Below are 25379 nucleotides of genomic sequence, written 5' to 3'. Positions count from 1 at the left end.
TCACCAAGCCTATTTCAGGTCTACTAATAGGCCCCTGAAATTCTCTTCTCTGCTACTGTACTGGGGGTGAGTGAGCAGAATGCATATTAAGGTCCCCTGAACCATAAAAAAAGTCCCATAAAAAGCAATTAAAAAAAAAAAAAAAAGAGGAGTTCCCGTAGTGGAGCAGTGGTTAACGAATCCGACTAGGAACCATGAGGTTGCGGGTTCGGTCCCTGGCCTTGCTTAGTGGGTTAACGATCTGGCGTTGCCATGAGCTGTGGTGTAGATTGCAGACGGGGCTCAGATCCAGCGTTGCTGTGGCTCTGGCATAGGCCGGTGGCTGCAGCTCCGATTCAACCACTAGCCTGGGAACCTCCATATGCCGAGGGAGCAGCCCAAGAAATAGCAAAAAAAGACAAAAAAAAAAAAAAAAAGAAATGTAGACTGCCCCTCTCATTTGCTTGTCTGCTCAACAAGTACTGCTCATTAGTTATATAATTTACTAAGGGAGAAAATGAAGAGGAGAAGTATAGGCCTAGAGTGACAGAGATTTACAAGAGAAAGGGACAAGGAAGGAAGAAAACACAGAGACAGAGGGGAAAGTAGAAAACCCATAGGCTATGATATAAGCAAAGACAAAGAAGCTCAAAGACATGTCAAAATCTGATTCTGTTTCCACCAACCCCACCTTGTGCTGTTTTAAGACACAGAGGCTTAAGATTTAATATTGCATTGATATTCTCAACTGAAGAGGTGCATGCAGATAGGATACCTTAGTGTATTCCTGGGTGAAATTGGAGGTAGACTCTATTCTTGTCATTACTTAGTGGCTTCTTTTCCCAGCTAATTACTCCTCTGTCCCCCTTTTCTATTCCCTTTCTCTGTCTAGCTTCCAAATTCCTATCCATAGCTTCTGTGTCATAAAGGCACGCATGATGCCTGCCTGGTTTGTCACTACATGCCTAGAGATCATCACAGAACCTTTCTGCAGAAAAACACCTGAACTCATGTTGAATAAATTAATTTTACCTTCATTCCTATTGTGAATTCAACTATAAGCTGAGGCTATGTTTTTGATTTTTAAGTCTAAATTTTGAATAATTTCTTTACAACAGAGCCACAGATTCTAATTGTCCAGAAATGAGCTTCAATTGCATGCTTAATACTCACCTTGTTCAAGAAAGAAAGCCATTTTCCTCCCTGTTGGCACTCCTTAAATATTACTTAATTTCCTTCTGTTGTCTCAGGCTAAAAATCTGGCAGTCCTGTATGCCCTATTTAATTTCCAGGATACCAGCTTTATCTTTACTCTGAAAGGTCTTGCCAATTTGTCCCTCCATGCTTACTGTTCTAATCCCATCAGCTCATTGGCAGTCTCAATTTACGCCTTACTAGATTTTACTACAGAGTGACTTTGACTTTTTTTTTTTTTTTTCTGTTTAGGGCTGTACCTGCAGCATATGGAGGTTCCCAGGCTAGGGACTGAATTGGAGCTACAGCCACCAGCCTACACAACAGCCAGAGCAATGCAGGATCCAAGCCGAATCTTCAACCTACACCACAGCTCACAGCAATGCTGGATCTTTAACCCACTGAGGGAGGCCAGGGATTGAACTTGCAACCTCATGGTTCCCAGTCAGATTCATTTCCACTGAACCACAACGGGAACTCTGAACCTTGTCCTTTTTAATATAATTGCTTACATATTTAGATTTCAATACTTTGTATTTGTCTTTCCTTCCTGTTTCTATTTTTTCTCTGCTTGCCTTCTTTTAAAAAATTATTCCATTTTCCCTCCTTATAAGCTTGTTAATTATACATTATTTTACTCTTTTACTGCTTACCTTAGAGATTACAACATGAATCTTTGACAATACCAGGACAAGACACTTTAACCTCAGCTATTCCACATTCCTTCCTTGTACTACTGTTGCCATGTAGTACTTACAATTTTAATTTGCTTCTATCACAATACATTATTATTTTATACAGTCAAATTCATTTAGTTTGGCCTCCATATTTACCCCTTCTAGGGCTTTGCATTCCTTCCTGCACTGCCAATTTTCCATCTGAGAGCATTTTTTTTTTTTTTTTTTTTGGCCGCACTTGTGGCATACAGAGGTTCCCAGGCTAGGGGTCAAATTGGAGCTGCAGCTACAGGCTACACCACAGCCACAGCAATGCCAGATGTAAGCCGTGACTGCGACCTTCACCACAGCTCATGGCAACGCCAGATCCTTAACCCACTGAGCGAGGTCAAAGCCAAGGATTGAACCTGCATCCTCATGGGTGCTAGTCAGATTCGTTTCCGCTGAGCCACGATAGGAACTCCTGAGAGTATTTTTTCCTTCCACCAGAAAAACACTATTTAGTTTTACTTTTAGTAGAAGTTTGCTGGTAATGATTTCTATCAGTTTTTGTTTGTCTTTGCCTTTATATTTCATCTTCATTTCTGAAGGAAATTCTCACTAAATATAGAATTCTTGGTGGAAGTTAGTGTCTTTTAGCTGTTTAAAGATTTCATTCTATTGTACTCTTTGTTTCCACTGAGCAATCAGCTGAAAGGTTTAGTGTTGTTACTCTCTTGAAGATCATATCCTCTGGCTACTTTAAAATTGTTTTCTATCTTTACATCTCAGCATATGTTCATGTATGGCTTCCCGTGTATTTATTTTGCCTAGGGATTATAGTGTTGCTTGAATTTGTGGCTTGATATCTTTCACCAGTTTTGAAAATCATTATCACCTCTCTTTTCTTCTGGGTCTCCAATTACAACTGTGTTGAGCAGTCTTACCTTACCCTATATTCTTCTTAGATTATTTTCTGTATTTTCTAAAGCTCTGCCTCTCTGTGCTTTGGTCTGGATACTTCTGATCGCACATCCTGTTCACTAACTCAGCTGTGTCTAATATGGTGTAAAACTCATCAACTGAGTTTAATATAGTTCTAGAATTTCTATTTTTAAATTTCTGATTCTTTGCTAAGCTTATCAATCTTCTCAATGAATTCCTTAAACATGTAGACCATGGTCATTTTAAAGTCAGATAACTCAAATATCAGGATTTCTTATGGGTCTGTTTCTAATGTCACTTGTTTCTGCTGATTGTCAGTCATTGTTATTTCGAATACCTTATATTTTTTAATAGAAAACTAGAAATTGTATATGAAGAACTATACAGATAATTTTCCTCCAGAAAGGGCTCACTTTTGTTTCTGAAAGGTAGTTAGCTAGGAGCATCAGCAATCTCAGATCATATTAATCCAATCAGGTTTTTAATTGTTTGAAGCTGGGCTTTAATTCCTGTAGAGGTTTGGTATAGTTCTGCTTTTCTTCTAGGATTGGTCTTTCACAGTTCCAATCAAAAGTATGGGATGTTAACAATATTCATTTCCACCCTTGGTAGCTTCTGACTTCATTTTTTGCCTTTCCATGAGCCTATGAAAGTTCTGCTTAGCCTCTCAGATACTCCTTTCAGAATCTATAGCTATATCTAGGGGGAAAAAAGCCACCAAATTCCAGGCTTGCTTTCCTTCTCTCTTGGATCTTGGTCCCATAGAGGAATTTTTCCCAACTACTCTAGCTGTTCTCAGCAGACAAGTACATTAAAAATAACCCAATCCACCATTGTGGGAAGCTAAACTCCCCTTTATTACCCATTTTGTCCCATGTTGCCCAGTCCACGACCTTCAGTGCCCTCTAGATGCTTACTAACCCCTATGAAAACACAGGCTTTGGGGATGGAGAGGTTTACATCGAAACTGGTTTAACATCTACTTATATGGCATTAGACAAGTTATATAGCTTTTCCACAACTCATTTACCAAAAAAGGCTGTAAAATTTGCATCAGGGTCATTGAGATTAAATAATATGGGTAAAGTGTTTAGCACAATCTCTAGAAGACAGTAATAGCACTTAGCACTTATTGATCATTATTATCACTGCCAGTTCTGTTAAAACTAGTAAATAGGGAGTTCTCTTGTGGAACAGCAGGTTAAGGATTTGTTTTGTTACTACAGCAGTTTGGATCACTGCTCCGGCACAGGTTTGAGCCCTGGTCTGGGAACCTCCACATGCTGCAGGCGCAGTTAAAAAAACAAACAAACAAAAACAACAGAAGTTCCCATTGTGGTGCAGCTGAAATGAATCTGACTAGGATCCATGAGGTTGCAGGTTTGATCCCTGCCCTTGGTCAGTGGGCTAAGGATCCCAAGTTGCTGTGGCTGTGGTGTAGGGCAGCAGCTGTAGCTCTGATTCAACCTCTAGCCTGGGAAGCCCTGCCAGGGTTTTGGCCCTAAAAATAAAAACAAAACAAAACAAAAAAAACCCAAAAACCAAAAAAACAAACTAGTAAACAACTCATCTTACGCTTGAATCTGATCAGATGCTTCACTCTTTGGAGAAATATGTGTACACGTTTTCAGTTTCATAGCTTGCTCACACTATCCTCCAATTCTTCCTTAATATAATCCTTCAATACAGTCTTCAAGGCCTAAAATGGATTTCAACCTTCCCCAAAGGCATTCCAAAACTTTAAAATCCATACTAACATGCTCTAACTCCTACTAAACTTAGCAGCAATTTATCAACTATTCCTTATTTTGTGTTAGTCTCCTTCTAAAACTAGATTATAAAGTATTTACAAAAACAGTCAACAATTCAAATCCTCAGTAACATTATCTACCATAGTGCCAACACATGAGAGATTCTCAAAACATGCCGGTGGTTCAGTATAGAAAAAATGTTCTTCACATCTTACAGGTACAGTTTGAGTTAATGCTGCGCATAAAATGAATGGGGTGCAGAAAGACACAGGTAAAGAAAAAGAAATGAGTAAAATAAGCACATCACAACAAGTTTTTCTGGTAAAATATTTACTCAAATCCTTCACTGTAAGTATAATTTCAACTAACCTAGTTGCATTATTTTAAAATGACAACTCGGAAGTCTAAAAGTTGCATTTTTTACAATCCAAAGTTTAGAGCTTAACAGGAACTTTGTGGTTCCTGTGAATAGCCCTTTCCTTACACAAGAGGGGTGTGGGCGTGGAGGAGTAAAACCTTAAGAAGTTGGCTAACATTGGTCTGTGAAAACACTCTTGTAGGCATTACTCATTGAAATTATAATACTGTGCTTACATGCAAAATGAGCTGTTTATGAGAATGAGAATGAAATAAAATTTTAAAAGCTGTACTTTTGTGTAGGAGAACCCTTGGCTGCAATTCTTTGACTTTTTTTGCTTCTCTGATTTTTTAACCACAAATACAGAAGACATACTCAATGATTTTTTTTTATAACACAACAACATTAAATACTTAATTTTTATAAAGGCTATTTCCAAAGGATCCATGCTACTCTTACAAGGCACCTTTGTAGTATATTTTCTGCCTGAGTATCACTTTCTTCCAACTGATACTAAAGTAATGGTAAAATAAAAATAGCTAATTCTATAAATTGTTCCATCTCTAACAACGTCTCCTTCACAATCCACAACACGGTGTTCTATTGACAAAACAATTGTGCTTTGCTATTTGTGACAGAATGATGCCTTTTAGAGATTTAGAACAAAATTTTCCTTATAGCAAGGAAATTCAGTCATTCAGTGCTCAATTGTCATGTGGTACTAAGAGTGAGGCTAAATTATACCCATGCTTATTCACATTTAATAAGATATGATATCTCACTTATAACTGGAATCTAATATCCAGCACAAATGAACATCTCCACAGAAAAGAAAATCATGGACTTGGAGAACAGACTTGTGGCTGCCTGATGGGAGGGGGAGGGAGTGGAAGGGATCGGGAGCTTGGGCTTATCAGACACAACCTAGAATAGATTTACAAGGAGATCCTGCTGAAAAGCATTGAGAACTTTGTCTAGATACTCATGTTGCAACAGAAGAAAGGGTGGGGGAAAAATGTAATTGTAATGTATACATGTAAGGATAACCTGACCCCCTTGCTGTACAGTGGGAAAATAAAAAAAAAACTATAAAAAAAATAAGATATGATATCTAACACTGATATATTTGGGATTGAGCTTTTGAAGCCCTGCTGAAATAGCAAAGTTTACAGAAAGAGCTAAAATTTCTAGATTTTACTTTCATAAATGCAACTGAATGGATTTGAATTCCTAAATGGGAAAAACAAGCACACAAGTACTTTATAGAGAGACAAAGAGGGGACTGGGAACTTCTGTAATCTTGAGTTTTGAGGGAAGGAGGTGAGATCTTTCAGGCATCAGAAACCACAGGGATTATAAAAAGTTCTGGCAACTCTGGCTCATTTGCATGACACGAAGAATCAGGAATGGGAGGGCATACAAGAGTTAATTCAAGATGAAATCTGAAAATGGTAAATATATAACAACTAATTCCTTAGAAGACTCTTCTGCCCAACCCACGAGATTATAGGAAACATGACTACATGCTTCTGTAGCCAGATATTTCCATATGACAACACCTGCAAGGGGAGAAAGGCCTTGCATTTGATGTCCACACACAACAGCTTACCTACGGCATTGTAGAGAGGCTCTCCAGTTAACTTGTCCCAGACCACAGTGGTTTCCCTCTGGTTACTGACACCGATAGCTTTAAAGAGAAAGTTAAACAGAAAGAAGTTAGGGAAAAAAAGCATAAATCTGAGGATAGTTCTCATTGTTTGTAAAAATAATGAAGTTTTATTTTTATTTATTAATTTTTGGCTACACCCACAGCACGTGAAAAGTTCCCAAGCCAGGGATCGAACCTATGTCACAGCATAGACAATGATGGATCCTTAGCCCACTGAGCCACCAGGGAAATCCTTTCTTTGTTTCATTTTTTTTTTTTTAACAGGCACAACTAAACCTAACAACTTGAAAAAAACTTTTGGAAGTATTTGTACTGGTGCTGAGTTTATTTTCCTTGAGTGGCCCCAGGAAAAGAAACATCCAAAGTCAAGTGTTTCTTTTTCTTTCTGCAGACTCCTTCCTGCTTCATTACCAGCACACCTTGACATGGATCCAGATCAATATCCAAATGAAAGGCTTTTTAAGGCAGGCTGCATTGTATAAAGGGAATGCAATGACTTCCCAAATTTGCAATACCCAATTTATCATGCTGAGGAGACCAACAACAACCTCATTCATTTATTTACTAAGTGCTACAAGAAATTTCCCTCCATGTGTGTGCACACACACATGCCCACATTTTAAGAAAACAGCCAGATGAAATCCCTTCATTCTGGGCAAACTCATATTATGGTTAGTTAGAAATTCTGTTTTCTTTGTGAATTTTAATAACATGTCACAAGACATAAGAGTTTCAATCAGGTACAGGTATAGTATGTGATGGCAATTACATCATACTAACGTACATACAACTCAAGTGCTCTAGTTACCGTGAGTTATTATACGTAAAATACTAATCCATCCCATCTTATTAATTCAGCCTGATTCAATTAAGTTGGAGGTTCTCAGAACTGGTTGCCCGTTAGAATCCACTGGGATTTTTAAAAATACTTAAGTTACCTGGGGTGTGATTCAAGCATTGATATTTTTTTCTTAAACTCCCCCAGGAGATTCTACTGTAGTTTGAACACATTGGGCTAAAAGATCAAACTCTTCCAGAATTTAAGATTAGGGCAGAACCTTCAAAACTATAGAATTAACACTCTTATGCTCAAATCTATGGAACTGACTGCCATGTAACCTTGAGACAGAGCTTCTAGTGACTATATACTTGCTACCTCTCCAGGCAAACCGATCTCCACTGTCCAGCTTTGCTATTAAAAACAAATCCCTGGGAGTTCCCTGGTGGTCTAGTGGTTCAGACTTGGAGTTTTTACAGCTGTGGCCCAGGTTCAATCCTTGGTCTGGGAACTGATATCCCACATCAGGCCACTGTATACTGTGGCCAAAAATTAAAAAGGAAAAAAAAAACCCTTTTCCTCATTTCTTCCACCTATTCATCTTTGCTATATTCTTTGGAGATAGAATAAAGTTAATCCTTCTTCTGCATGTCAGCCTTTCACACTTTAAGCAGTTATTTTGTCCCTCTAGTCTTCTCTTCCCCTGTGAAGGCTAAACAATGCAATTTTCTTCCACTGGCCCTGCCTCCATATGGCATGGTTTAAAGTCCCTTCATCACCTCTCTTAGGAACATGTACCTCTCTGTCCATACTACTCAGGCTGTACACACAGAATAAAACACTATAGGAATGCTTGGACCAGCAGAAAGCTGAGGGGGATCAGCAACTCCCTTGTTCCAAATTATCTTTATCCAATGCAGATTGACTTACTTCATTTTACATATTTTCCAGAGGTACAAGAATGAATCAGATTCTACTATCAGGAAACTTAAAGGTGTAGGATAAGAGGAAAAGATTTTTTTTTTAACAGAAGATAAAGAATTATACGAATAAAGGAGGAAAAGAGAATGTGGGGGACAAGGGGGCCAGAAATCAACAGGACATGGTCTTAATTGTTATAGTGACAGGAGGGGATGGGATTAATATTCAGGTGGAAGAAGGGGGTAAGAGATCCAGACATTAAGTACAGGGATAGGAAGGTGAAGAATGAGGATCCCAGAGCCTCAGCTTTCTCTGTGAGGTAGCACACAAGGCTGTCTGCTGAAATGGGGATTGCGCTATTCAACAGAACTCAGGCTCTGAAGCCAGATGGCTCGGCTTCAAATTCCAACTCCTCTGCTTCCAAGCAACGCGACCCTAGGTCTTAGTTTTAGCTTCTGTAAAATGGAGATAAAAATAGTTTCTACCTTACAGGATTAGAAAAAGGAATCCCTGAGTTAATGCACATTAAAACAGTGCCTGGCACATAGTAACCGCTCAATAAATGTTACTTACTGCTGTCATTCACTGTTGTCATTATTGTTATACAGAGAGTGGAGTACCAGTCACAGAATCCCCCCCCGCCCTCCCCCCCACAAAAATGGGAGGTAGCTAAGCAAGACCCATAAGGGAATCCCGCAACAGCACTGTGGGCACAGCAGAGGCCAGAGAGCTCAGTCAGTCCTTGGCGCAATGGTTGTTAAAGTACAGTATTGTGAACACTGTACGTGACAGCTTGCCAGTGAAGGCTCAGGGTGAATTCATGGTCCACTAAACTCTACTATTCTCCCCCAGCCCATTAATGTTCCATTAACTAGCTGGCTGCTTCCTCAGCTGAAATCCTTGAGGTGCTCTTCTACGCCCCTCACACCACCTTTCTTTATTGGCTCATTCTTTGTATTCTGAACTTTACTGGCTCATTCTAACTGGCATAGAGAACATTATCTAGAGCTATTTCTGTCTGATTCACTGGTCACAGGTTCCACTCTAACCACTCCTTCTTCCCTATCTTAATTCAGTTCCTTTGTGCCAAGTAAAATTGCTTTTCTTGCAGACAATCAAAGTCCAGTAAAACAGCATCTCAGGATTCTCTTCCAGCCACAAACACATGTCTGGTACTAGTTTCTCCTGACACAGGCCTTAGGCAGTGCCTCTGAACTTCTTCAACGTGCCAACTTCTTATCATTTGTACCCTAAAATCCTCCATGCTTTTCTGTTTCTTAAAGAAAATTTTTTTCTTACTGCTAATCCAAACACAGGTGCTTTTTCTTAATAGTTCCCAATTTTATTTTATTTATCTTATTTTTTATTTTTTGTCTTTTTGTCTTTTTCTAGGGCTGCACCCACATCATATGGGGGTTACCAGGCTAGGGTTCCAATCGGAGCTGTTGCTGCTGGCCTACACCACAGCCACAGCAACACCAGATCCAAGCCACATCTATCACCTACACTACAGCTCATGGCAACACCAGATCCTTAACCCACTAAGCAAGGTCAGGGATTGAACCTGCAACCTCATGGTTCCTGGTGGGATTCATTAACCATTGAGCCATGACGGGAACTCCCAATAGTTCCCAATTTTAATTCCCTCCTTCTCAGAATAACATTTGGGTTTTATAATTCTCCATGCTAGTTCACCTGCCATTTAAGAGCATCTGAAAGTGACATGCATAAAGTATATATTTCCTGGCCTTGCAGTCTTCTGGCTGCAGATACTATAACCACTGGCACATATAAAGCTTAATGTACTACTAGTGTATATAGCAGTTTCATGCTTCACTCATGTGTTTTTTTTTTCAGGGGATGTTTTTCTCAACACTGACTGTCACTAGTAAAATCAGCCTCCCCTCCCAGACATTTAAAAACGAGAGTAATTTTACTAGCTAGTTAAATGCTATATTTGAAATCTAGTTAAATTTTGCTTAATATTACCTGTGACAAGTTATAATCATAGTTAAGGAAACAGACCTGGTGGGAAAAGGCTTTGGAAATACTGCATAATGTTATCATTGCTGTCTTGGTAGAATTATGGATGACATGCATCCTTATTGAAAAATAAAATCATAATTTATAATTGGAACACATTTCTGGGAAAAAACCAACAAACCAACCCCCCCCCCCCGTAACACCCATAGCAAAATAACAGGAACCCCAGAGCAAGGCTCTGGGACTACTAAGAGAGCCATGCAGGAAGAGGTATAAAACTGTGTGTGTGTGTGTGTGTGTGTGTGTGTGTGTGTGCTTGTGACTGTTGCATATGGAAGTTCCCAGGCTAGGGGACAACCACAGCAACACCAGATCTGAGCCACGTCTGTGAGCTACACCACAGCTCACAGCAACGCTGACTCCTTAACCCACTGAGTGAGGCTAGGGATTGAACCTGCATCCTCATGGATACTAGTTAGGTTTGTTACTGCTGAGCCACAGTGGGATTTCTGGTATAAAGCTTTTAAAGAAAGCAGTCTCTGGAGGATGTGTGCCTGTGGCAAGTTATAACAACTGCAAATGAGATGTGACCACTGCTAGGAGGTTTGTTCAGAGAAAGAGTACCTCTCCGAGACTGCTGAGAGTCTGAGAGGTGAAGGAAAATGTGTGGGTATGTTGGGTAGGGGGAGGCAGCGGGTGTAGGGGTTTCTCTGTTCTCTAAGCGAATGAGAGCTACTATCTAATCACTGAGGAGTTTAGGCTCTCAGCTTTGTAACAGTGTATGTTTGTTTTGCTTGTATCATATGAGAGAGGATGAATGAGAGTGTCTGGTATTGTAACTCTTTATATTTGGTATTTCCTTCAGTCCAGTGACAGGCTCTCCAAGAAGGAAAGAAGCAGCCTATTTACTTGTCTTGGGCACATGTGAGCTGTTAAACTGGAAAGTGAACTTTAATTTTGGAGGCATTGTTCATAGGGACCTGAAATCAACAAATTAACAGATGAGAACGACTAAAACCAATGAAACTGGAATGTGCAAAAGAAATACAACCAGCTATAATGAACTCAATGATTGTTTAGATAAGACAATAAATGAATCATTCTCCAGCTGGAAAAAAAAATGCATTGATCTGCCACAATGGAACTAAAAACTGAAGTGGTTTTTGAGATTACCATCAGTGTGGCTCAAAAAAGCAATGGACCAGAAGACAGGGCAGCTGTGCTTTCATGTTTTCTGCCACGAAATAGCTACATGACCTTCAGTAGGTCCTTTCCCCATCATCTGCAGCCAGGTCTAGGTGATGGAAGATCCCTTACAGCATCAGGGTTCTCTGATATGCAGTTCTACAGAGGCAAGCAAAAGCTTGGCCCTAGGCAGTGCCAATTCAATAAATTATCAGGGAAAAAGTATTTAACATAACTGGCCTGGTATGGAGGAGCTTGTGGATCGTTCTCTTTCTTGGCCATAGTGGTTGAGAAGGCAGTGCTGGGTCACTTTGGTTCAGGTATAGGTTTCACACTGGCCAGACACAGAAGAGTGTAGAGCAGAGAGCTGTGTGTTCAGGATTCTTACAGACAGGGCAAGTGGAAGACAAGTCACTTGGACTGGAGTTACGTGTCATCTTCACAATGACAAGAGAAAAAAAGAATGGCACCTGAGTAGGTCCAAAAAGCCAACACACTGCAGCCTACCCTACCTGTAAGGGAGGTAGAATGAGGTCAAAATCATGGGCAATGGCTCTGGAACATATGTTGAGACATGGCATTTAGCTACTTTAGCTATTTAGTCACTGGTAATGGATATTTTGATGAGAGAGTGTGCTACTGAATGCCTCTTACATGTTTACATTGGTTAGAATATGAAAGCTGTGAGGACAATTCAAGGAAACTGACCAACAATCACTTTGACACACAACTCATCTAAAACTTAGTGAATGGAACTCTTACGTTAGAAGTTCTTCATTTAGGAGTTCCTGTCGTGGCACAGCGGAAACAAATCTGACTAGGAACCATGAGGTTTTGGGTTTGATCCCTGGCCTTGCTCAGTGGGTTAAGGATCCGGCATTGCTGTGACCTGTGGTGTAGGTTGCAGACGCAGTTCAGATCTGGCATTGCAGTGGCCCTGGTGTAGGCCGGCAGCTATAGCTCTGGTTAGACCCCTAGCCTGGGAACCTCCATATGCCACAGGTACGGCCCTAATGAGACAAAAAAAGACACACAAAAAATAAAGAAGTACTTCATTTACATGTAGGGATAAACTGAGGATAGGATATAAAAAAACTGTTAATATCAAGTCATACATGGGTCTTTCTTGCTGTCTTTTGATTTTAAGGCTGCACTTGCGGCATATGTAGGTTCCCAGGCTGAGGGTTAAATCCGAGCTAGCACTGCTGGCCTACATCATAGCCACAGCAATGCCAGATCCGAGCCACGTCTGTGACCTACACCACAGCTCATGGCAAAGCCGGATCCTTAACCCAATGAGTGAAGCCAAGGAACGAATCTGTGTCCTCATGGATACTAGTTGGGTTGTTTTCACTGTATCACAACAGGAACTCCAGAGCCTATCAATTTTAGACGACTGGGTTATTTTTTTTTTTTCTGTCCACACTGCTCCACACAGCAACCAGGAAGTTGTTTTTAAATTGCAAGTCAGATCCTGTCATCCCCTATCATCTTGCTTAAGTTCCCTGTAACACTAAGAATAACGTCCAAACTCTTAACTGTGGCTGACAAGGCCATATCCACTTCCCAGATTTCAGTTCCTACTGACATCCCTTACCCACCCTGTGGTGTAGGTTGCAGACGTGGTCACCACAGGGTGGATAAGGGGTGTCAGTAGGAACTGGTCACCCTTCTTTTACTCTATTTTTGATATGCTGCTCTTTCTGATCCAGAAACGGGCCAAGCTTACCCCTACCTCAGGGCCTTTGTACGTGCTGCTTCCTTTTCCTCAAACATGCTTCCCTCAGGTATTATTTGCATGGCTGGCACCTTTTGGTCCTTGAGCCCTCAGCAAAAGTGTCACCTCCTCAGAGAGGCCTTTTCTGGCTGTCCAATCTAAAGCAAGCCTCTCTAGGCACACTCTACCATATCACTCGGTTTTAATTTCCACACAGAATTTATCTGCTCCTGAAATTAGCTGGTGTTTGTCTGTTCTTACTGTTGGTCTCACCCTCACCATAACAAAAGCTTTGTGAAAATAGGGACGTGATCTTCCTGTTTATTGTTATAGTCTCAATTCTCACAAAAACACTTGACACTGCACAGGCACTCAAGTATGTGATGAACGAAGGAAAGAATTTGATTGAGACAATCACATATAGAGTAAAATATTAAAGATACCTTTTATGTTGGAAATATCAATATTGAGCTGTCCAAGTTTCTCACAGGTTTTCTCTATACACTCATATACAGAATTCAGAATTTCCTTAGGGTCCTGTTCCACCCATCTTTAAACAAAAGAATGCATTTGGTTAGTTCACAAGAAAGCAAAACAGATATAATTTATTTCTCTAGAGATGTACACTTATGAGGGTGTGGCTGCACAAATGAAAGAAAATCAGATAAGCAAAGCACATCCAATATTCTGAGGAAATGATTTATAAGAAAGTGTATTTCCCTTACACTTTTATTATTCCTCAGACAGTAATTAAACATTTGAAAGATGGTAATACCAGGCCACGAGTAGCAAATATTCCACCTGTTTTTAAATCAAAATCCAGTAAGACATTCCCCAATTCTTTCTTTTGTCTTTTTGCCTTTTCAGGGCTGCACCAGAGGCATGTAGAGGTTCCCAGGAGAGGGGTCGAATCAGAGCTGTAGCCGCTGGCCTACACCAGAGCCACAGCAAAGCAGGATCTGAGCCACATCAGAGACCTACACCACAGCTCACAGCAATGCCAGATCCTTAACCCACTGAGCAGGGCCAGGGATCTAACCTGCATCCTCATGTATGCTAGTTGGGTTCATCAACCAGTGAGCCACGATGGAACTCCTCCCCAATTCTTTATATCCTGTGGTTTTGATTAATTCTGATAAACTCTCTTCTTATTTCTCTAGCCATTAGTCATTTCTTTTTTCTTTCTGGCTGTACCCAAGGCATGTGGAAGTAGGTTCCCAGGCTAGGGAATGGAACCCATGCCACAGCAGCAAATCAAGCTGCTACAGTGACAATGCCAGATCCTTAATGTGCTTACCATAAGGGAATTCCTATCTAATCTGTTTAGAAATGACTGATGAGGGAGTTCCCATCATGGCTCAGCAGTTAACGAACCCAACTAGTACCCATGAGGATAAGGGTTCGATCCCTGGCCTCACTTAGTGGGTTGAATGTTGCCATGAACTGTGGTGTAGGTTGCAGATATAGCTTGGATCTGGCATTGCTGTGGCTGTGGTGTAGGCTGGAGGCTGCAGCTCCAATTCGACCCCTAGCCTGAGAACTTCTATATGCTGTGGGTGTGGCCCTAAAAAGGCAAAAAGACAAAAAAAGTGACTAATGAGGAGTTCCCTTGTGGCTCAGCAGGTTGAGGATCCAGTGTCGCCATTGCTGTGGCTTGGGTCACTGCTGTGGTATGGGTTCCATCCCTGGCCTAGGAACATCCATGTCTTATGTGCAGCCAAAAAAAAAAAAAAAAAAAAACCAAAAAAACCAGAATATATATATGGATATTATTCTTTCGATGCATTGATATATTTCCTTATTTATTTACTTATATATTTATTTTTAATTTTATTTTTTGATTTTTTAGGGCTGCACTTGCTGCATATGGAAGTTCCCAAGCTAGGGGTCAAATCAGAGCCACAGCAATGCCAGATATGAGCCGCATCTGCAACCTACATCACAGCTCACGGCAACGCTGGATCCCCAAACTGAGCAGAGCCAGGGACTGAACCTGCATCCTCATGGATACTAGCCAGATTCATTTCTGCTGCACCACAATGGGAACTCCCCATTTATGTATTTATTTATAAGGCAAGACTAATTCTAAAAAGTCAAATAAGCATGCTAAGCTCTTTTACCATTCTCTGTTCTAAAATATTTTGTTAGGAGTTCCCGTGGTGGCGCAGTGGTTAACGAATCCGACTAGGAACCATGAGGTTGCGGGTTCGATCCCTGCCCTTGCTCAGTGGGTTAAAGATCCGGCGTTGCCGTGAGCTGTGGTGTAGGTCGCAGACGCGGCTCGGATCCCGAGTTGCTGTGGCTCTGGGAACCTCCATATGCTGCGAGAGCAGACCAAGAAATGGCAAAAAGACAAAAAAAATAAATAAATAAATAAAATAAAATAAAACAAAATATTTTGTTAGAATTTAGGGGGAAATTTTTAAATTCCCTGCAGTAACTATTTCAAGTAGACAAGTAACTGGTCCAAGTTTTCAGACTCAACCAGGGAAATTGTGGTTAAGGTACAATGACCTCAGAAGGATAAAAGGTTCATAATAAATGACAAAGAAAAATACCTGGGAGAAACAAATGGTGACTGAGGAAATTCAAAAGTAGAAGTGATACAAGTTAAAAGAATCCTACACTTTCTCTGGAAAGTAGCAAGGGAATTCCAAATGCCTTTCTTTTCTGCCTTCCTCAGGCCTGCCCAGCATTCCTGAACTTTGAGCTCTGACTCTAAGTAATTATTTGGAAAAATAATTTATTTTTCCAAAAACCCAATCTCTTGCCACATAGTTCTAATTTTCACCCCTCCAAGACTAGCTATACTTTCTCCAAACTGCACTGGGATCAGGCCTGCGGATGGTCATTCTAATGCCAGTAACATATCAATAGCTTTTTTAAAAAATTTAAATATAGCTGATTTACAATGCTGTGCCAATTTCTGCTATATAGCAAAATGATCCAGTCATGCATATATATATATATATATATATATATATACATATTCCCTTTTTTTATATTATTTTCCATCATGGTCTATCTCAAGAGATTGGATATTCAATAGCTTTTATTATTAAACAAAGGAATTCTGTAAAACACAACAGTACACTTTATTTATTTATTTATTTTATCTTTTTGCCTTTTTCTTGAGCCGCTCCCAAGGCATATGGAGGTTCCCAGGGTAGGGGTCTAATCGGAGCTGCAGCCACCGGCCTACGCCAGAGCCACAGCAACACAGGATCTGAGCCTCGTCTGCGACCCACACCACAGCTCACGCCATTGCTGGATCCCACTGAGCAAGGGCAGGGATCAAACCCGAAACCTCATGGTTCCTAGTTGGATTTGTTAACCACTGCGCCACGATGGGAACTCCAAGAGGACACTTTAAATGGAAAATTTAGTAAGATTCTACTTTTTTTCTTTTCTCACTTTCAATCAAAGTGAACATAGCAGTTTGTGGAGTTTTAACAAATGTATATATGAAACTAACCGAAACCCTAGTCAAGACACAGAATATTCCTATCACTCTGGAAAGTTCTTTTGTGCCCCTTGCAAGTCAATCACACACTTTACAGGCAACCACTGTTTGAATTTCCATCACCCTAGATTAGTTTAGCCTCTTCTTGAATTTCAGATAGAACCATGCAGGATGTGTTTTTTTGTGGCCGGCTTTTTTCACATTCCATGATATCAAAGAGAGTCAACCATGTTGCTGCATATATCAGGTCACTTTTTAAAAACTGCTGGAACAGTATTTCGTTGTTATTGTTCTACGTTTGGCAGACATTTGAGGGGCTTCCAGTTTGGGCTATGACAAACAAAGCTGCTATAAACATTCATGGAGATAAGTCCTTCTATATACTTTCTTTCCTCTTGGATAAATCCCTAAGAGGAGAATGCTACAGATGCATATTCATTTTATAAGAAACTGCCACACAGTTTTTCAAAGTGGTTGTATCATAAATATTAAATTAAAAAAATACTGTATAATACTTGTATACATATTATATAATACATATAACATATGTAGTAGTATCACAATTACTACGTATGAACATTATTCCCCAAAAGGATGATTTTAGTGTTAGATGATAAGATATAAGAATGCTTTTTTAAAAACAGATCTTTATTTAAAAAACCCTTAGGGAATTCCCGTCGTGGCTCAGTGGTTAATGAATCCGACTGGGAGCCATGAGGTTGCGGGTTCCTTTCCTGCCTTGCTCGGTGGGTTAAGGATCCGGCGTTGCCGTGAGCTGAGAGGTGTAGGTTGCAGACGTGGCTCGGATCCCGCATTACTGTGGCTCTGGCGTAGGCCTCTGGCTACAGCTCCGATTAGACCCCTAGCCTGGGAACCTCCATATGCCATGGGAAGCGGCCCTAGAAAAGGCAAAAAGACAAAAAAAAAAACCAAAAACCCAACAACAACAACAACAACAACAACAACAACAACAACAAACCCCTTACACTCAAATCTGCAAGGCAGCAATTTGGCAGTGATGGAGACACAGAACTAAATGACTTCAAGGTCAATGCAGAATTTCTGATATCTAATACCCCTTTGCTTTATTATTTTATTATCCCTACCTTTTCTGTCATCCAATTCCTAAGCCATAAATCATAATTTGCTGAGTTACCAAATTACTGCTTCTTTTCTTGACTAATCCTTCAAATCTTCTCAGGCGGGTGTTTGGTCAAGTTTACAAAGGCATAGGGCAGGTGTGGTGAGATGGACTAAGAAACATGATATATCTTTACATATTAAATTAAGAAACCTACCCTTCTTTTGGAAACTCTTGTTTTAGTTCTACTTGATGATGACTAAGTAGTTCAGCTGTTTTTGAGTTGAAAACCTGAAAAAAAAAAAAACAGCTATATTAGGGTAAAAATGCAGGTAGAGAGCAAAGACAGTTAATAAGTTATTTTGTGGGAGTTCCCGTCATGGCTCAACGGTAATGAACTGCTGAGGATGTATCCATGAGGATGCAGGTTTGATCCTTGGCCTCACTCAGTGGGTTAAGGATTCAGTGTTGCTTTGAGCTGCTGTGTAGGCCAGCAGCTGCAGCTCCAATTCTACCCCTAGACTGGGAACTTCCATATGCCATGGGTATGGCCCTAAAAAAAAAAAAAAAAAAAGTTATTTTGTAACTGAAGTTCTTAGTCACTGATAGAAAAAGTCCAATCAGATGAAATGCTATATAAGATGTTCCACTTTCTCTTTGGATAGAATCATGTAAGTTATAAGGTAGCTTCTGCACTAACTTCTGAAGTAAATAAAATCTATTAAAGTAAAAGAGGCAATTCCTTATTCTTAAAAAAAATGGTTACAGAGGTAGGAAATTTAATACATCAACCAATTAATAGTATGGATTTCTTTTAGAGAATAGGGAAACCAAGAATAAAGAGAGCTTGGTGGAAGTTTTCATCCTGCAGCCATCTTGGATGTGGAGACAATAAGAGTCACAGATGCCTAGGCAGGGAAGCATGCTATGTAAATTCTTTTGAGGGAAGTGCAACAGACACATCTAGCTCTTATAAGAGTTAAACCAGGAGTTCCCGTCATGGCTCAGTGGTTAACGAATCTGACTAGGAACCATGAGGTCTCGGGTTCGATCCCTGGCCTCGCTCAGTGGGATAAGGATCTGGCATTGCTGCGAGCTGTGGTGTAGGTTGCAGATGCGGCTCGGATCCCACGTTGCTGTGGCTGTGGCGTAGGCCAGCGGCTACAGCTCTGATTCGACCCCTAGCCTGGGAACCTCCATATGCCACAGGTGCGGCCCAAGAAATGGCAAAAAGACAAAAAAAAAAAAAAGAGTTAAACCACATCAGCAGGGGGAGAAGTGCATGGTGGCATCAAACTGAGTGCTCTCTGTGGCATGCTTATCATGAATTCCTAACCCCTGATTATAAAACATTAAAACTAAAGGATGACTTAAAAATTATATATATATATACACACACATATATACATAAAAAAGAAAAATAAATAAATAAAACCAATGGAAGAAAGCTACCAAAGAAGTACAATATAAGCATTTACAATTTTAACACTAAAACAACTTTTTTTGGGGGGAGGTGTTCATATCCGAAGCATACAGCAGTTCCCAGTCTAGGGGTCTAGAGCTGTAGCTGCCACCAGCCTACACCACAGCCACAAAGTGGGATCTGAGCTGTGTCCGCGACCTATACCACGGTTCATGGCAACGCCAGATCCTTAACCCACTGAGCAAGACTGGGGATCAAACCTGCATCCTCCTGGATATTGGCTGGGTTCATTACCTGCTGAGCCACAATGGGAACTCCTAAGACAACACTTTTCCAAAAGTTAGCAAACTTTTAAAAAATATATTGTCTGTCACCTGGGTCTACCTAGACTTATCAAATTACTTAGTCTTTAAGAGTACAGATTCATATTTTAATTAAAATTAACTTCCAAAATCACTGTAATTGCAGCAGGAAGGTCACATCCATTAGTTAAGAAAATGTTTCCAGGGTCTAGGTTTCCTGTGGGAGGAAAATTACTCACTGAATGAAGACTAAGAAAGAGAAAATAATCAGGGAAAACACGTGGTGGGCTGGCTTGCTACTCCCTCTCTCCCCCCACACACATCACATTTTTTGGAGGACTTGATAATTATAATGAAAGAAAGAAGGCAAGTTCTCAAGTCCTTTGAGGAGATAAAATGTCTTACAGGTCAAAGGTTAACTTGACACATCATAAATAAAAGGCACTGGGCAGATGCCCATGTAGTATCCCGGTAATTTACAACTTGACATTGGGTCATGTCTCTAAGATGTCCACTCTATCTGACCTGTTTTATGGGCTGTATTATCTCTGGGGCATAGAACAGTGCCTAACATAGGGTTGATAATAAGTATTTGTTGAATATCTAAAAACCATGGGTCGGGAGTGCCGGTTGTGGCACAATGGAAACAAATCTGACTAGGAACCATAAGGTTACAGGTTTGATCCCTGGCCTCGCTCAATGGGTTAAGGATCTGGCAATGCCATGAGCTGTGGTATAGGTTGCAGATGTGGCTCCAATCCTGCATTGCTGTGGCTGTGGTGTAGGCTGGCAGCTGTAGCTCTGATTATTGGACGCCTAGCCTAGGAACCTCCATATGCCGCAGGTGTGGCCCTAAAAGGCAAAAAAAAAAAAAAAAAAAAAAAAAAAAGCTATGGTCTATGAGGTACTTATTAGGAGGAATAACTATCAAATAAAATGGGAAATGGTTATGTGGCAGAAAACCTCTAATAGGAAACCACAGTTGTATAATTTTTCTTCATGTTACTGCTGCCTCTAAAGTCTACTCAAGTCCCCAAAAGGCTCTGGGATGAGAAACAAGGTGTGTCTTTTTGTTGGCTGGATTTATAAAGACCTCAACAGCAAACCTGTGGGATTATATAAAGAGAAGATACCTCTTCCATCACTTCCTGGTTTTAATTAGATTAACTGCAGGATCCTCACACTAAAAAGCGGCTTAAAGGCCTTTGGAATGGGCACGGAAAAGTGAAGGAATTTGGTAAATGCTAGGTGCCGTATTAGAGTATGATGTCATCTGATCACACAGCATTTGGATGTAACAGGGTAGAGCCTGGACCACTCTACTTCTTTAGAGCTCTGAATCTGAGGAGAAAATGTGTATCACCTTTAGGTATTTAGGATTTGACACTTTGTATTACTCCCAAGTTTGTGGGACACTTTTTTTTTTATTATTATTAAAGTATAGTTGACTTACAATGTTGCTGGTTTCAGGTACAGCAAAGTGATTGTCTTTTTTTTTTTTTTTTTTTTTTTTGCTTTTTAGGGCCGCAGGTGCGGCATATGGAAGTTCCCAGGTAGGAGTCAAATCAGAGCTACAGCTGCTGGCCTCCACCACAGCCACAGCAATGAGGGATCCGAACCGTGTCTGACATCTACACCACAGCTCATGGCATTGCCAGATCCCCGACCCACTGAGTGAGGCCAGGGATCAAACACAAATCCTCACAGATATTAGTTAGATTCCTTTCCAATGCACCACAACGGGAACTCCAGTCATGCATATATTTTTTCAGATTATTTTCCCTTATAGGTTATTGAGCTACTGAATATAGTTCCCTGCGCTACAGTAGGTTCTTGTTTATTTTATAAATAGTAGGGTGTTTCTGCTAATCCCAATCTCCTAATTTATCCCTCCCCACCCCCTTTCCCCTTTGGTAACCATAAGTTTGTTTACTCCTCTGTGAGTCTGTTTCTGTTTTGTAAATAAGTTCATATTGCACTTTTTTTAGATTCCACATATAAGTGATATCATATGATATCTGTATCTGTCTGACTTCACTTAGTATGATAATCCCCAGGTTTACCCTGTGGAATGTTTCTTTAGATTTAATATTTTAGAATCTGCAACTTCATTAGTGTGGCACCATCCAAAAGAAATATAATGCAAATCGAAAATGCAAGCCACGTATTTAACTTTAAATTTTGTCAGAAATTTTCACACGTAATGCTCTCATACTGAGCTCTAAGAGACTAGATAATACTGATAAACAAGGTTAAACTCTGGGTTCTCTAAGTACCAATGCAGTGCTTTTCCAGGACAAAATCATACTGAGACGAATGAGGACTTTTGCATCACCCATGAAGTGGCAGCAGATACAAAGAGGTTGTCTGACATAGGGCTATAAGTGCTATAAAGAGGAGTAAGGACACTCAACCCAGATGTGTGGGGGTCAGAGAGGGGCTCTCAGAAGAGGTAACTTCCAGGCTAAGATTTAAGGTAGAAAAGAAGGGAGTCCCTGTGGAACTGGGAACAGTGGGGGAAGTTAAGCTGAGGCCAAGAGAGCAGCTATTTATCTGCAGAGATCCAGATAAGTTGCCCAGAGGGCTCCCCTTGGGGGCCAGCAGCAGAGGGGATGGGATGATGAGGTGCATTGCTGAGAGATATTCAACTGACTAGAGCAATCATATGCTTCAAGGGCATGAATGCATATGCCCTTGATGCATATAAGGAGTGACAAAAAGAGATGAATACTCGAGGTTGACAGGTTACAAGTTACAAGTTAGGACAGGTGGTATTTATAAGACAAAGTAGGGGAAGGACCTGTAGTTAAGGTACAGATGGGGTAAGGAGATTGCAATTTTCATTTTAGATAATGTGTGTTTGAGGTGTAACACAGAAAAGTGGAGACACCCAGCAGTCAGCTGCTTATGTTTTAGGTCATAAGCTTAAAGAAAGAGCTCCACTGTAGGTCCTGCTGTGGTGCAATGGGATTGGCTGCGTCTCTGGAGAGCTGAGACGCAGGTTCAATCCCCTGCCTGGCACAATGGGTTATGGCTCTGGTATTGCCACAGCTGTGGTGTAGGTCACAACTGTGACTTGGATCTGATCCCTGTCCTGGATGCTTCCACAGGGAGCCACAAAAAAGAAAAGACAAAGCTCCATTAAGGGTACAACCATGCAACTAGTAGATAAATAAGTCCTGGAGAGCTAATGCACAGCATAGTGATTATCGCTAATGGTACTGTATCATCAACTTCAAAGTTGCTAAGAGACTAGATCTTAATTGCTTCCACTACAAAAATAAATGATAATAATGTGACATGACAGAGCTACGTGGATAATACTCTGGTGGTAATCATATTGCTATTTACAAATGTATCGAACAACATGTTGTACACCTTAAATTTGCCTAAATTATGTTAATTATATATCAATTAAAAATAAAAGGAAGAGATCCATTCTTAGGATTTCATGTGGTCCAGAAAGGCAGTTGAGAACTTCATGGTTGGTGTAACACGGAGGCAAAGAGCACAGGCCTGGGAGAGAAGGGGCTGGGGGTCAAGTCCAGCCCTGCCGATGTCAGCTGTTTGACTTTAACTTTTCTAAGGCTTGACTTTTCCAGGACTAAGAGGATTAAATAAAATAATGTATAAAAAGTATTTTGCACAGGGCAGGCACATAGCATGTGCCCAAATGATGTTACCACTACTGTTGTGGCTACAGCTGCTGCTACTTTTATTACTGTTACTATTATTACCACTACCACCAGCAGAGCAAATAGGTGATAGGATTCAAAATCATTTCTATATTCAACTCTAAGCCCAAATAATGTTAGTTTCAGACTGGGTTTTTATTTTTTTAAAGGTGTGGGGAGGCAATGAAAAACTGAAGAAAGAGAGTTCCCACTGTGGTGCAGTAGGTTAAGGATCTGGTGTTATCTCTGTGGCAGCGAGGGTTAGATCACTGGCCAGATGCAGTGGGTTAAGGACCTGGTGTTGCCGCAGCTGTGGCGTAGGTCAAAGCTGCGGCTCGTATTCCATCCCTGGCCCGAGAACTTCCATATGCCACTGGTATGGCCATAAAAAAACAAAACAAAACAAAAAGCTGAAGAAAAAAGTTAACATAGGAAAAGAATTCAGCATAGTACAGGCATACAGCAAAAACCTAAAAGGTGTTACTACTGCTACTGCTGCTACTACTATTGCTACTTATTGTTATTGTTACTTTTATTACCTATAAGCAGTAGAATTAGAAGTCACTGGTTCTTGGAGTTCCTATTGTGGCACAGCAGAAATGAATCTGACTAATATCCACGAGGATGTGGGTTCTATCCCTGGCCTCACTCAGTGAGTCAGGGATCCGGCGTTGCTATGAGCTGTGGTGTAGGTGGCAGACACAGCTTGGATCCCGCATGGCTGTGGCTGTGGCATAGGCCAGCAGCTGTAGTTCTGATCTGACCCCTAACCTGGGAACTTCCATGTACTGCAAGTGCGGCCCTAAAAAGCAAAAACAAACAAAAAAAAAAGCCATTATTTCTTTTTTTTTTTTTCTTTTTACAGCCATACCTGCAGCATACGGAAATTCTTAGGTGAGGGGCTGAATCAGAGCTGCATTTGTGACAGCTTTTGGTAACGATGGATCCTTAACCTACTGATCGAGGCCAGGGATCAAGCCCACATCTTCATGCATACTATGTCAGATTAACCCCACTGAACCACAATGGGAACCCCTAGAAGTCATTAGTTCTATATTCACCACTATGCCTAGATCATGATCAATTCCACATTTGGAGGAGGAAGAGAGTTAAAAAAAAATCAAACAAGGAAATTTTTTTTTTATCAAAAAATGTTGGCAGCTACAGCTCGGATTCAACCCCTAGCCTGGAAATCTCCATACGTCACAGGTGTGGCCCTAAAAAATAATGTTGGAAAAGGACTTTCTAAAACAATGCATATCTTCTGTCTCAGCAGAAGGGGAGTAGTGGAGAGATTACTTAATAAGGACTGCTATCCTTATTAAATAACTGTCTTTAAGGCTTGCCTTGCTCACCCAACTCAGCCATCCCATCATAAACATACATTGACTTCCCTCTCCCACTAGCCTACTCATGACACTCAACTTTACTGTGTGATAAGACATTTTTCAGGAATGTAAAGTCCCTCTCTAAAATACTACAATACCATGTACATTTGCAGAACCTAAAATAAAAATACTAGCTACAAATATGTTACATTGCAAATCTGACCACAAAAGCCTAAAAACGGCAGCTTCCAACAAGCCACAGCAGTAGAGGAAACACAGCAAATGGCATTCTGTTTTTCTTAAAAAATGAAATTGTATTAGAGAGCTGATAACATAATCTAATATAGCTACAGCTGCCGAATTCAACTTTTCCCAAGACCCCACAAGCTTCCCCTTTCCACGCTTTCAATCCAAGAGTTCTGGTCAACACACTGAGTCCTGTAGATCTCTCTGTTCATCTAATGAGCACCAACCACACGCCAGAGGCTATGTTAGGCTTTGGGGAGGGAGAAGCAAACTATTCTGCTCCTTGAGGAACTCAAAAGCTCTCTTAACACTTAGGCTTGTGACAGACAAGAAGACAAGAGAGGGTGGTAGCTCTCTCACGAGAACATGTTTCTGCGATTTCCGTAATGTGATAGGCAAGAACATAAACCAAGAAAACAAACTAGGGTGGGGGGAAAAATAACACAAAAGAATCATAATTACAGTTATTATAAAGGGGGCCTCATTCCAACTATGAGCTAAATTAGTTTCACCAAATTTACTGTTCATTAGTTCCCGGCCCCTAATGGGTGCTCAATAGCTATGTGTTGAATAAAGGAAAGCAAGCAAGCAAGCGGAAATCCATTTCTAAACGTGGAGATCTCTAAGTATGATGAACCAACCGGAGCCAAGGCAGTGTTTCTTGCCAAAACAAGCATGGAGCTACAATTCTAGTCATTCTTCATAAATGCAGGCTATTGGAACAAA

At 40.6% G+C, this 25379-nt stretch overlaps 1 protein-coding gene across 10 annotated transcripts in view; it reads right to left on the bottom strand.

The window, feature by feature from the left end:
• Nucleotides 1–25379, bottom strand: part of GK (glycerol kinase) — an 88471-nt gene that overhangs the window by 57688 nt on the left and 5404 nt on the right. For all 10 annotated transcript variants that reach the window (XM_013986029.2, XM_013986032.2, XM_021079415.1 and 7 more), the window contains 3 exon segments: nucleotides 17898–17971; nucleotides 13580–13686; nucleotides 6493–6570 (listed from right to left, as the gene is read on the bottom strand). In XM_013986029.2, the coding sequence (XP_013841483.1) occupies nucleotides 6493–6570; nucleotides 13580–13686; nucleotides 17898–17971 (259 nt within the window).

This window comes from Sus scrofa, chromosome X (assembly GCF_000003025.6).
Source record: "Sus scrofa isolate TJ Tabasco breed Duroc chromosome X, Sscrofa11.1, whole genome shotgun sequence".
Classification (NCBI taxonomy): Eukaryota; Metazoa; Chordata; class Mammalia; order Artiodactyla; family Suidae; genus Sus; species Sus scrofa.
The sequence above is the reverse complement of the archived record's forward strand: the minus strand, read 5'-3'. Positions and strand labels throughout refer to the sequence as shown.